Below are 12,190 nucleotides of genomic sequence, written 5' to 3' on the forward strand. Positions count from 1 at the left end.
TTTATTTTAAAGGGAAGGCTCTTTTTATTAAACTTGTACATTTTTTCTCTTCCTTTCAGAATCCTAATAAAAAAAACTTTTGTTTCCACTTATTTAAAAAACAAACAAACAACAAAACCACAAATCAAACAAAGGAAACTATTACATTACTTTTGTAATGGGAATGGATGCTACAGGATTCAATGTAAGCAAAGAAAACCAATACCTGGAGTGAAGAACTAAACCGAAGAGTAGCTGACTCTGGTCTGGGGCAGAGCCCTCCTCCAAGAGGGTCCCAAAGCAGACCCAGCTGGGAGAGCAGGAAGCAGCCCTCTTACCTTCTGGAGTAACAAACAGACCCGGAGCCCTAATGATCGCACAAATACAATCCAATCACTCTATTTTAAAAAGCACACACACATTCGACACTTGTGTCCCCTCCCTTCCCAGGTTCTCTTCGTCAACAGGGAGTCCTGAGGAAGGGTGACATCTGGCTGGCAGGGCCTTCACAGGACGTAGGTGTTCTTCACCAGCTGCTCCTTGTCGTCCCCAGAGCTCCAGACGGTGCGGAGGGTGCGCTCCTGGCTCCTCCGCGCCACCCTGATTAGGCAGACCACGGAGGCCCCCAGCAAGACGATGAGGACCATCAAGAACAGCCCCACCAGGACCACCACTGGAGAGGAGAGAAGGGCCTCAGAACCTGCAGGACGAGGAGTACCCCAGCTGGTGCGGGGGCGAGCACTGGCAGCCCGACCCCAGGCTGGGAGGGTCTAGAGAAGGGGCACTGCCCACCGGGAAGTCATCAAGGAGTCCCTATGGTCTTGAGAAGCAGGTGACTAAGAAAAGGAGGCACTGCAGTATGTGCACCGAGTGGCTATCTGTGTTCGCTTTTGGAGCAAAAAAAAAATCCCACTTCAACTCTATTTCCACCTCTCAGGGGCAAACTGTGCAGGAATCCCAAGCCACAAAATGTGTACCAGGACGTAAAAAGTACACACCCCTGGTTCTTGCGTAAACATAAAACCCCAAGGTTTTGTGTTCACACAGCACACTGACCAGCCAGAGAAGATGCTGCCCTGCAGTAGCCAGGGCGGCCGCCGCCTGCAGAATGAAGTAAGGGAGGAGGCAAGGGTGTGTTCGCAGCGGTGCCAGGAGGGGACCTCGTGCTCTTAATTGCCCAGGTAAATTTTTTTTTTAAAGATTTATTTATTTATTCATTCAGAGAGAGCGAGAGAGAGGCAGAGACACAGGCAGAGGGAGAAGCAGGCTCCATGCAGGAAGCCCGATGTGGGACTCGATCCCAGGTCTCCAGGATCACACCCCAGGCTGCAGGCGATGACAAACCGCTGCGCCACCGGGGCTGCCCTGCCCAGGTAAATTTAACAGTGATTGCCCCACTACGATCTCACTGGTCAGCTAAGATCCTTTCCATCAGGTGGGTGGGGTTCCACCTAAAGAATGTGGCCTCCTGCAGCAGCTACTTGGCTCCTTGCCCCGTTTGGCTACAGAATTGACAGGAGCAGTTCTTTCCCTACCCCCAGCCCTCCAGAACGAGGATGCTTTCTGCGCCAGGCCTGGCAAACTAGATTCTAGCTTTGCTCCTCCTCTAAAATAGAGCAGTCACGCAAACCAGGTCTGGGCTTCTGAATAGGGAAATAGGTGGAAAGAGGCCAAACCAGTATGGCCGGTCCTTTGTGCAAACACTATCATCCATGACTCAAGGTCAGAATCAGAAACAAAAGCGAGAGGAGGCCTCTTGTCAGACCAGACTGCTTGGGGACAACAGCACTGGCCCTGCCTCGCTCTGCCCACACACAGCAAGGGCTATCCAACTTCCTGTCACCCAGGACCAACTCAACACAACCCACGGCACAGAAGTTCCCTCTAAACCTTGAGCCAGGGGCAGTCCAGGTGGCTCAGTGGTTTAGCGCTGCCTTCAGCCCACGGCATGATCCTGGAGACCCTGGATAGAGTCCCACGTCGGGCACCCTGCATGGAGCCTGGCTTCTCCCTCTGCCTGTGTCTCTACCTCTGTGTGTGTGTGTGTGTGTGTGTGTCTCATGAATGAATGAATGAATGAATGAATGAATGAATGAATAAATAAATAAATAAATAAATAAATAAATAAATAAATAAATCTTTTTTTTTAAACTTAAATAAGTCTTGAGCCAGTCTCAGGTCTGTGTGCAGCAGACCCCACAAGCCTAACAGTAGAGCTCGTCCTCCAGTCACCCCAGGGTTGCCTGGGTGGAGATTGCCTCTCTCCAGCCCCTATTATACTGCATGGTGGGACAAACATTTACCATATGTTCCAAGCTGCCTGACCATTCTCGTGCAGAAACAGGATTTTCAACCGAAAAGATGTTTATAGTGAAGGATTATGTGTCAGAGACAACATAAGCCTGCAAAAACGCAGCTGAGCTTAGTCAGGGAAGGCAGGTGGAGGAGGGCCAGAGGCCTCTTACCTTTAGTGCCATGGGGTAGAACAGAGTACAACTGCTTGCCTGAAAAAGAATATACAATCCTCAGGTCAGCTCACAGTTCCCCTCCCTGCCCTCCAGAGCTGCCACCAACGAGGTGTTCACAGGAGGCTCTTTCTGGACATCTTCCAGCTCTTCTGAGGGTTCCAAGGCCTTGCCACTCTGGTGGGGACCTAGGGCACACCTGTGCAACAGCCAAGCCCAAATCACACCTCATCCCCACAAGGGAGCCAGAGAGTGCTGGAGTCCAAATGATAGCACTGCCAAGGCCTTCATTTTAGAGGTGGGGAAATGGACCGGAGTCCTCTCAAGAGGCCTCATCCACCCACCACAGTTTCTTGCATTTAGGAATCAGGCGGGCTCACCAAAGCAGCGGTGCATGCACTCCTCCTTGGAGAGATAGCTGTTTTTATTGCCCCGGCACCCTCCATAGATGAAGCTGTCACAAGAGTTCTTCTCCACATCGAAGTACCAGCGTGGGAAGGATGCACGGCAAGGCCCAGTGACTGCTTTGGCAGTGCAGTACTCTGGGAGCGACACAAGCCATGGAGTACAAATTAGCAGGGCCCAGACGTGAAATGGAGCTGGAATGTTCCCAAGTAGTCATACTGCTGCCAGCTAATAGAGAAACAGCTCTCTGCTAAAGGAACTTGTAAATTATAGATGTGGCCAGTCGGGCCCACCTGACACTCCTTCAGGTTTTTGAATATCTTCCTCTTTACAGCCAGACCCCATTGGGAAGGAGATCACTCTACGTCAGGCTCTGCTCTAGGCACTTTACATGTATTAACTTGGTCTCTTAAGAGATCTGTCGTAGGCCTCTCACTTTGTACCTGGCAGGCAGAGCTCCAACAACCGGCCCACAGCCATACAGCTGGTGAGAGCAGAGCCTACACAGTATACTGCCTCTCCAAAGTAAAGCCTCCCTGCTGCCTCTGTGGCACATCCACTCCCTGCTGCCCTGGGACATCCCCGGGAGTTCTATCACCTGGGAAAGGGTCAGGAAGCTCTGCTCTACAACTTCCTTAGTGGAAATACTCAAGGGTGTCTAAATTCCCAAGTAAGTAAGAAACATGTTTTTCCCATACATAAATATTTTTTAAAAGTTATACCTTCGTAGTCGAAAATATCACTGGAAAGGTCATCAGAATCCTGCCTTCTGGAAACTAAAACACAAACATCCAAGTCAGGGAGGCTGGGATGGACACAGTCCATGTAGCCTGGCTGGGGCAGAGATGAATAGGGCCCACTGAGGGAACACAGACACCCTGGCACCTGGGAGTGGAGTCCCCTCCATGGGTAGGTTTTTACCTCCCAGTCCTAAAGGGCTCTATCACACACACTGGAATGAACACTGGGTGAGGTGGCCTGCCTGTCACCTCAGGGGTTATTATGGAAACTAATCCCAGCCACAGTTCTGGGGTGATGAGGAAGATAGTCTCGTTCACTCTCGGACATAGTGAGGAGGCCCTTCACTCTTCTAAAACAGGATGGAAACTAGAGATATCAAGCCAGGGCCTGAGGGTTCCAGATAACCTTGGAGGCCAGCTTGGGAATAAACAGTGACCAGGACGGACACAGGATCCCTGGGCCTAGCAGAACTGGAAAGTGACTAATGAACCAGCCAACCACTGAACTAATAAATGCTCTCTCACGTGAGCACAGATGTCAGAACCAGACGCCCAAAGCCATGGCTGCAATCAGCGGTGCACAGCCACTGTCTGGCTGGGGGGCTGTCCTCAAATGAAATAGGGGCAGATTCCCTCCCTCCACAGCAGGTCTTGCCCAGCAGAGCCCATTGCCTGGACAATGGCCTTCCAGAAAGCTGGGCTGGACTTGCCAGTGCATCTGGACAACTCACCCCAGGCTCCTGATGCATGCAGAGTCCTTTAAGCATAAAGGAGGAATGGGGCAGCTGCTGTCAGCACTACAAAGCAAGCTAACACAAAGCTCGGGATCAAGGACTGCAGTGGGAACAGAAGCAGGGGCAGCAGAAGACAGAGGACTCAGTGCAGGGAGGGGGATGGCATGGAGAACAGAGAACAAAGGAGACAGAACAGGCAAGGAGAGGTGGGGTGGGGCAGTGAGGACAGCACAGAAGAGGCCAGGGGACCTGAGGCCAGCCCAGAGAGAAGGAAGGGGCCTGAGCCACAGGCAACAGCAATATCCACAATCCCTTGTCCCCTAGGAGGAAGCAGAGGCCAGCCCAGAAGCACTGCAGACTACCTCGGCCCTCTTGTCCGCTGGACAATGTGAACTCCCCAGTGTAAGGATGCCAGCGGGAAGCCAGAAGCTGGCAGCCGAAGCAGAGCCCCTGTTTGACAATTTGGAATAAAGAGACCAGGAGGTGGAAGCCCTTATACTACTCCCAAATTACAACTATACTTTCATGGTCCACGTGGCCCTCATTCCATCCGACGCTATTTTCAGAACCTACCACTGGGGACAGAGGACTCTGCTCCATTCCTGCTGGTGGCCAGATCATCAACAGTGTTCTCTACAAGGGGACAAATGACACAGTGAGAAAGTGCACCTCAAAAACGCCTGGTGAAACAAAACAAGCAGGGTCCCTGAGCAGCCCTGGGCCTGTGTGCCTCTCACGGTGACTCCCATTTCTCCTTTATGTGGGTCCTTCAATGTACATGCTGGACCACAAGCCGGCTAGAACTTGGAAATAGGGAACCAAGATTGCCCTTGTGGGTTAAACTCTAAGATCACTCACTGGTAATGAGAGTAAAGATGTATGAAAGGACTTTAAAAAGACAGAATGACTTCTAGGGCCAAATAATCTCTTTAGCTATATTTACTCACCTAATGAATTAAAAAAGGTATGCAAGTCGTGCGAATGTACTGAATACCACCTAAGTGTGGGATATAGGTGAATTTTATGGTCTACATATTTTATATCTCTCTCACACACACACACACACACACACACGGTAGGGTGGAGAGGCTAGCCAGTTAAGAAGTACAAAAAAGGAAGCATGGGCAGGGTCCAGGAGGGACAAGAAGCCGGCTCCCCTGCCTCCCTGCTGACCTGTGCAGAGGCATGGGGCTGGCATAACCTGGTGCCATTAAACATTGCTATCACAAACCAGCTCCATATTTCTCCCCTCTCTGTATCAAGCAGTCTTCTGGGAACCCGGCTAAGAGGCCTGCCTACCTGGACTAAAGATACAGCAGGCACAGAGATCCAAGTGTCTGGTCCCCTAGGTAGTGCTGGTTCTCATTACAAATTAATAAACTGACATCCTCATTATCATGTGGCTTCCCACAGAGGTTGCCTGCTTCGGAGAGAATATGCTGGCAAAAGACTCCAGTGCCTGGCTGCTCTGGCAGTTCTAGCTCTCCTCACAGACTCATGAGAGAATGCTTCAACAGACATGCAGTGGAGCCACACTCGGGTGCCAACAAATGAGCTTTCTGGGCCCGGAGACTCTGGACCACCTCTAGGGAGACAGTTGTCTGCCTTCTCCCAGCAAAACACAACAACCCGTGACCCTTTGTAGCAACATCCTGTCTGAATGCCCACTCTTCACTGCTTGTGTTCTTAAAATTTCAACCATTTTCTTGAAAAATAAGGAGAAACTAGAAAAAGGCAGGTCCGTTTGCTACAAGTGAGTTGACTGGGAAAGGACAGAAAAGGTTGCAAAAATATTTCCCTTTAATTCCTGCCCCCATGCCAGATCATCGCTGACAACAGATACATACAGTAGGTGGTATTTTCCTCAGTCACCATCTGCTAAGGTTGCCAATTGCCCCCAAAAGCTGAAGGACTTGCCTGTATGATCCCAAAACAATACCCAGCCAGCTGAGGTCTCCAAATACTTGTTGAATGTCTGCTGAGCAGTGGCACACAGAGATCAAGAAAATGTTCCCCAAGGTGCCCTGTCATTGTGGGCCACAGCCAAGACCACTGTTGTTTCCCCCTCTTTATGTAGAACTTTATTTTTTTTTCATGTAGAACTTTAATAAGCATATCGGATTTGTGTCCATAGAACTCAAAGCTAAGAGAGTTTATAGCCAGTAAGTGAGGAGACACAAAACCCAACAGGGATGCAGGGCTCGTCGCTGGACTGGGGTGCACGGGCTGGCGGCATGCGGTCAGCACGCACGACACCAGTGAATCATAACCCAGAGTTGGAACAGGGATGCCAAGCCATCCAGAAAGGATGCAGAAAGCTACCTAATAGTGTTGGGAAGGTCACCAATGAACTTTTTTGGCTAGCCAAATTCTTGGGTCTCTAGAACACTTGGAAGGACAACGTCTCACTGTGTAGCTCTCAAGGAGGCCCTCAGGGCTCAGTTCAGAGCCAGTGCACACTTTTGTGCGGCTTTTAAGTTCGTATTTAAACATTGAGGCTCTCAGGGTGCCTGGGTGGCTCAGTAAGTTAAGTGTCTGTCTTCGGCTCAGGTCAATATCCTGGGGCCCTGGGTTGGAGCTCTGCATTGGGCTCTTGCTCAGCAAGCAACCTGCTTCTCCTTCTCCCTCTGCTTGTGCTCACGTGCTTGCTCTGTGTCAAATAAATAAAATCTTTTTAAGATTTTATTTATTTATTCATGAGAGACATGAAGAGGCAGAGACACAGGCAAAGAGAGAAGCAGGCTCCTCACAGGGAGCCCAATGTGGGACTCGATCCCAAAACCCCAGGATCACGCCCTGAGTGAAGGTAGACGCTCACCAGTGAACCACCCAGGCATCCCAATAAATAAAATCTTAAAAAAATAAAATAAAATAAACCATGAGATTCACAAAGTCAACATTATCTTGACTCCACTGAATCCCTCACAGGTGAGGGCTGGGAGGACAGATTCCAGAAAGTATGTTCTAGTTTTAATTTGACTCACACCTTGGCTGGCTGGATGAGCTCCTCAAATCATTTGTCCTGGAGGTAAAAATAAGCCAAATGCCCAGAAGCAGGAAGGGCAGCCTATCTGAGTGGCTGTGAGGACTCTCCTCTGCCAGGTCTTGTGGGGGACTGGCACTTAGCAGTGGGAGAAAGGAAGTCGAGAAGAAACAGTCATGTCCCCCTCCCCCAGCTCCAGCTTGTGGCCTACTCTCTTTTCTGGGAAGAGGAGGGAGGATACCACTGTGAAACCACTGTGTGGGCGACCTTCAAATTGTGCCTGTTTCTTCTGCTTTTTAAAAACATCCCCCAGCTTCAGCCGTGAAGAATGAGCACAATGCAAAAGGCATCACATTCCAGTTAAAAACCTGTCTCTAAGTCATACCATTTCCCCAGGGACCATTTTCTTACCTGTGACACCAGCACATTTCTTAAGACACTCCTCCTTGGTCATGTAATTATTTTTATTCCCTTCACAGCCACCATACACAAACTGCTGGCAGGATCCATCAGTGACATTGTACCACCACCTAGGGAAGGAGGCCCGGCATCTTCCCACAACCTTCGAAACGTGACAAAAGTCTAAAACACAAAACAGAGACCAGTTGGCTTGGCAGGGCAATCCTGCCAACGGAGAAGATGCACAGACCTATTGGAGGAAACCCACAGTTTTCCCAAGCCCCAAGACCCAGCACAGCTTCTCTGTGAGACGTTTCTAAAGTGCTGCCATCAGGCTTAGTGATTCCTTCCTCCTATAGTAAAGAAACACATCACTCTAAAAACAATGATACCAACCCACCCAACTTAACTGTATTTCAGTTGTATGTTCATTCTGTCCCTGCCACCATTTACTAAAGACACACAACACATCCTGGGACGTCTGGGTGGCTTAGCAGTTGAGTGGCTGCCTTCGGCCCTGGGCGTGATCCTGGACTCCCAGGATCAAGTCCCACATCGGGCTCCCTGCATGGGGCCTGCTTCTCCCTCTGCCTATGTCTCTGCCTCTCTCTCTCTGGGTGTGTCTCATGAATAAATAAATAAAATCTTGAAACACACACACACACACACACACACACACACACACACCATCCAGTGTAGAAATATGGCAAAGGCAAAAAACATACCAGACTTCAGGATCCTTCTGGGTTATGTGCCTATCACGCCAGGCGCCAAGGGGGAACTTAGCACTGAAAGACCAGAGCTGGCAATGTAAGAGCCATGTGGAAGGATGTGTCTTAACCTTCCTCATCCACTGTTTGACCAGGTCAGCCACTTCACACTCAAATTTCCACAAGAACCTCAGAAAGAAGCTCCTAACTCTAGTCCTCTGCCTCCAAAGGCAGCTTGAGGGTATTCCTCTGTTCTGGCACTTGTAATGGCTCCCACCTGAGCATTCCAAGAGGGGCCTGGATTTCAAGGTCCCCTCAAATCTGACCCCACTCTAGTACAAAGGAAACAAAAATGTTCTAAAATTCCAGCCAGCTACATTTGCCTCCAAAAGGCCTAGATATCTCCTCTCTCTTAAAAAGGTAGAGATAAGCCTAAGTACTGGAGCTATCACCTGCACCTAAATAAGACTTTCTCCTGGAGGAATCAGGAGGATGGAAAGCAAGTTGAAAAGGGAGCAACCTGAAAACATGACTCAACATCTGCCCAGGGGCACCCCATCATCTTCCTGGGATCATGAGTCCACATCACCTCTCCTATTCCCCTGACCTCCATCCATCTCCATCTTCTGGCATAAGTACATTCTAATCTGAGAAGGGTGCTCAATAAACATCTCAAATAAAAGTACCCCAGAGCCCAACACTTGGTTATATGCTGCCATTTACTCCTAATTATTTTCATGTTAGGTTTACCTCACTAACTTATGGGATAGCTTTTTTTAAATTATTATTTTATTTATTTATTCATAGAAACACACAAACACACAGAGGCAGAGACACAGGCAGAGGGCGAAGCAGGCTCCATGCAGGGAGCCCCATGTGGGACTCGATCCCAGGTCTCCAGGATCACGCCCTGGACTGAAGGCGGTGCTAAACCGCTGAGCCATCCAAGCTGTCCATGGGATAGCTTCTTAAAGCAGAGGGCAAGATCTCATTTCTCCCAAAATACATCACAATAATGGGCATGACACCAAATGTTCCATAAAACATCGATCTACAGACAAAAAAGGTTGTAGTAATGAGCAAAACCTCAAGGAACTCTCACACACACACCAATAAATCACAGGTAACTAGTACAGAAAAAGCATATTCTGAAGTAAGAAATTTTGTTAATTTGAAAGCAACCATTCTTTATTTATTTATTTTTTTTTTATTTTATTTTTATTTATTTATGATAGTCACAGAGAGAGAGAGAGGCAGAGACATAGGCAGAGGGAGAAGCAGGCTCCATGCACCGGGAGCCTGACATGGGACTCGATCCCGGGTCTCCAGAATCGCGCCCTGGGCCAAAGGCAGGCGCCAAACCGCTGCGCCACCCAGGGATCCCAGCAACCATTCTTTAAATCACCAATTAAAAAGTACCTTATCGCGATACTTCATATGAATAGAATCATTTAATATGTCCAGAAAAGGCAAATCAAGAGAGGCAGGAAGTAGGTTAGTGCTTGCCTGATGCTGGAGGGTTGGGGGATGGTGATGACTGCAAATGGGCACAAGGATCTTTTGGGGATGATGAAGTATTCTAAAATTAGATTGCAGGGATGGTTGTACAACTCTGTAAATGTACTAAAAATCACTGGATTGTATGCTTAAAACAACTAATTTATGATATGTAAATACTTTAATAAAGCAATTAAAAAAAATATGGGCACCTCCTGTCCATAACACATCAACCAAAATCAGCTGAGTGTGCACCTGGAGCAGATACCTTTGACAATGTGCCAAAGGTCACAAAATATACAGTCAACAAGGCCCAAAGAAAACACAGTAGGAAAAGAGTTCTCTGGTGTACGATTTGCTCAACACTGGCTGTCAAATGTCTGAGGCAGCACTGCTATTACCAGGACAAGATGGAGGATGCCTGGGTGGCTCAGCGGTTGAGCCTCTGCCTTCGGCTCAGGGCATGATCCCGGGATCCGGGATCGAGTCCTGCATCAGGCTCCTTTCAGGGAGCCTGTTTCTCCCTCTGCCTGTCTAATAAACAAACAAAATCTTAAAAAATATATATATAGACAAGATGGAGAAGAGCCACACGGGATCCACGTACGACACACAAATGAAAACGACCTCAAGGCGGAGAGGGCCCAACAGCTCCAACAGAAGTGAACAGCCCATCCAATGCCCTGCCAAGCTAGCACCCTGGGAATCACTCGGACGGCTCTGTAGCTTTGCTTCCTGAGCAGTTTCTGGGACAGTCTTTCAAAATAATCCAAAAAAAAAAAAAAAAAAAAACAAAACAAAATAATCCAAGAGAAGACCTACACACTTTAAACAGGTGAACTGTATCGCAGGTTACATCTTGAATTACATCTCGATTAATTTTTTTTTAAAGATTTATTTATTTATTCATGAGAGACACAGACTGAGAGAGAGAGGCAGAGACACAGGCAGAGGGAGAAGTAGGCTCCTCGCAGGGAGCCTGATGTGGGACTGGATCTGATCCGCATCACATCCCAGGATCACGACCTGAGACAAAGGCAGGCGCCCAACCGCTGAGCCACCCATGTGTCCCTTACATCTCAATTAAAACAAAAACCGGAGAGAATGCCTAGCAAAGCTGAAGGCAGCTAGGTGGGAACCACCAGACAGCACAGCAGAGAATGTGATGGGTCGGAATGCCTGGGTGGCTCAGTGGCTGAGCGTCTGCCTTCAACTCAGGGCATGATCCCAGGGTCGGGGATCGAGTCCCACATCGGGCTCCCTGCGTGGAGACTGCTTCTCCCTCTGCCTCTCTCTCTGTGTCTCTCATGAATAAATAAATAAAATCTTAAAAGAGAGAGAGAATGTGATGGGTTAACCACCTCATCAAGGGTGGAAATGTGGTAGGTTTCCCTAAGCAAGGGTGTCGGTGCACGCTCTGTGTGGGTAAACAAGGCTGAGGGTACATCAAGAGGGTAAAAACCTACCTAGGGCCAGACAGCAGCTCCCTTGGAGAAGTCACACTGCGAAAACCTGGCCCTCATCTGTCAGCTCAGACACTCACTGATAGCACCCACCCACCCACCCCCAACCCCGCTGACGAGATGCAGGGATGCGCGTGCCTGGAGCACTCAGGAGGACGCTGAGAAAACCACTGCCAAGCAGGTTGGATGTACCCATCAACCAGCACACCACCTCAGAAAGGCTGAGACGGAGCAGGTCACTTGGGAGTCTGAGGAAGGAAAAGTCTGCTGCAGGATTCCCACAAACATCCTGCTCCATCAGGATCTACTGGGCAGGCCAGAGGTGCACAGTAGACAGCCCAGGACACACCTCGGTCAAGATACCATAGTCAAGGTGTGCCTTTGGGACACTTCCTTTCCTGACTGCCACCACTGACGACAGATGCCTCTTTCTGACTGGAACATTCTTCCTGTAGGGGATCCCTGGGTGGCGCAGCGGTTTGGCGCCTGCCTTTGGCCCAGGGCGCGATCCTGGAGACCCGGGATCGAATCCCACATCGGGCTCCCGGTGCATGGAGCCTGCTTCTCCCTCTGCCTGTGTCTCTGCCTCTCTCTCTCTCTGTAACTATCATGAATAAATAAAAATTAAAAAAAAAAAAAAAATTAAAAAAAAAAAATTAAATGGAACATTCTTCCTGTAGATGTGACTGTCTTTTCACAACAAATCCTGTGGGCCTGAGAAGCCATTATGTCCCAGAGAGCAGCTCTCATCTGCTCTTAACGACCACACATTGACTTCATACTTTACATTTCAGAAAATAGCCTTATTTTTAAGT

The 12,190-nt window shown here is 49.0% G+C and overlaps 1 protein-coding gene across 2 annotated transcripts in view; it reads right to left on the minus strand.

Annotated features, from left to right (window-relative positions):
- SPINT2 (serine peptidase inhibitor, Kunitz type 2) overlaps positions 1 to 12,190 on the minus strand; it is a 28,842-nt gene continuing 16,652 nt past the window's right edge. Inside the window, exons 2-7 of one of the 2 annotated variants that reach the window (XM_077853256.1) lie at positions 7,718 to 7,888; positions 4,897 to 4,956; positions 3,572 to 3,625; positions 2,825 to 2,986; positions 2,445 to 2,483; positions 1 to 679 (exon numbers count right to left, since the gene is read on the minus strand). In XM_077853256.1, coding sequence (XP_077709382.1) covers positions 486 to 679; positions 2,445 to 2,483; positions 2,825 to 2,986; positions 3,572 to 3,625; positions 4,897 to 4,956; positions 7,718 to 7,888 — 680 coding nt within the window. In that variant the 3' untranslated portion in view covers positions 1 to 485. The remainder of the gene's footprint in view (positions 680 to 2,444; positions 2,484 to 2,824; positions 2,987 to 3,571; positions 3,626 to 4,896; positions 4,957 to 7,717; positions 7,889 to 12,190) is intronic. The other variant, XM_077853262.1, reaches the window with a different exon arrangement.

Source organism: Canis aureus, chromosome 1 (genome assembly GCF_053574225.1).
Source record: "Canis aureus isolate CA01 chromosome 1, VMU_Caureus_v.1.0, whole genome shotgun sequence".
Taxonomy (NCBI): domain Eukaryota; kingdom Metazoa; phylum Chordata; class Mammalia; order Carnivora; family Canidae; genus Canis; species Canis aureus.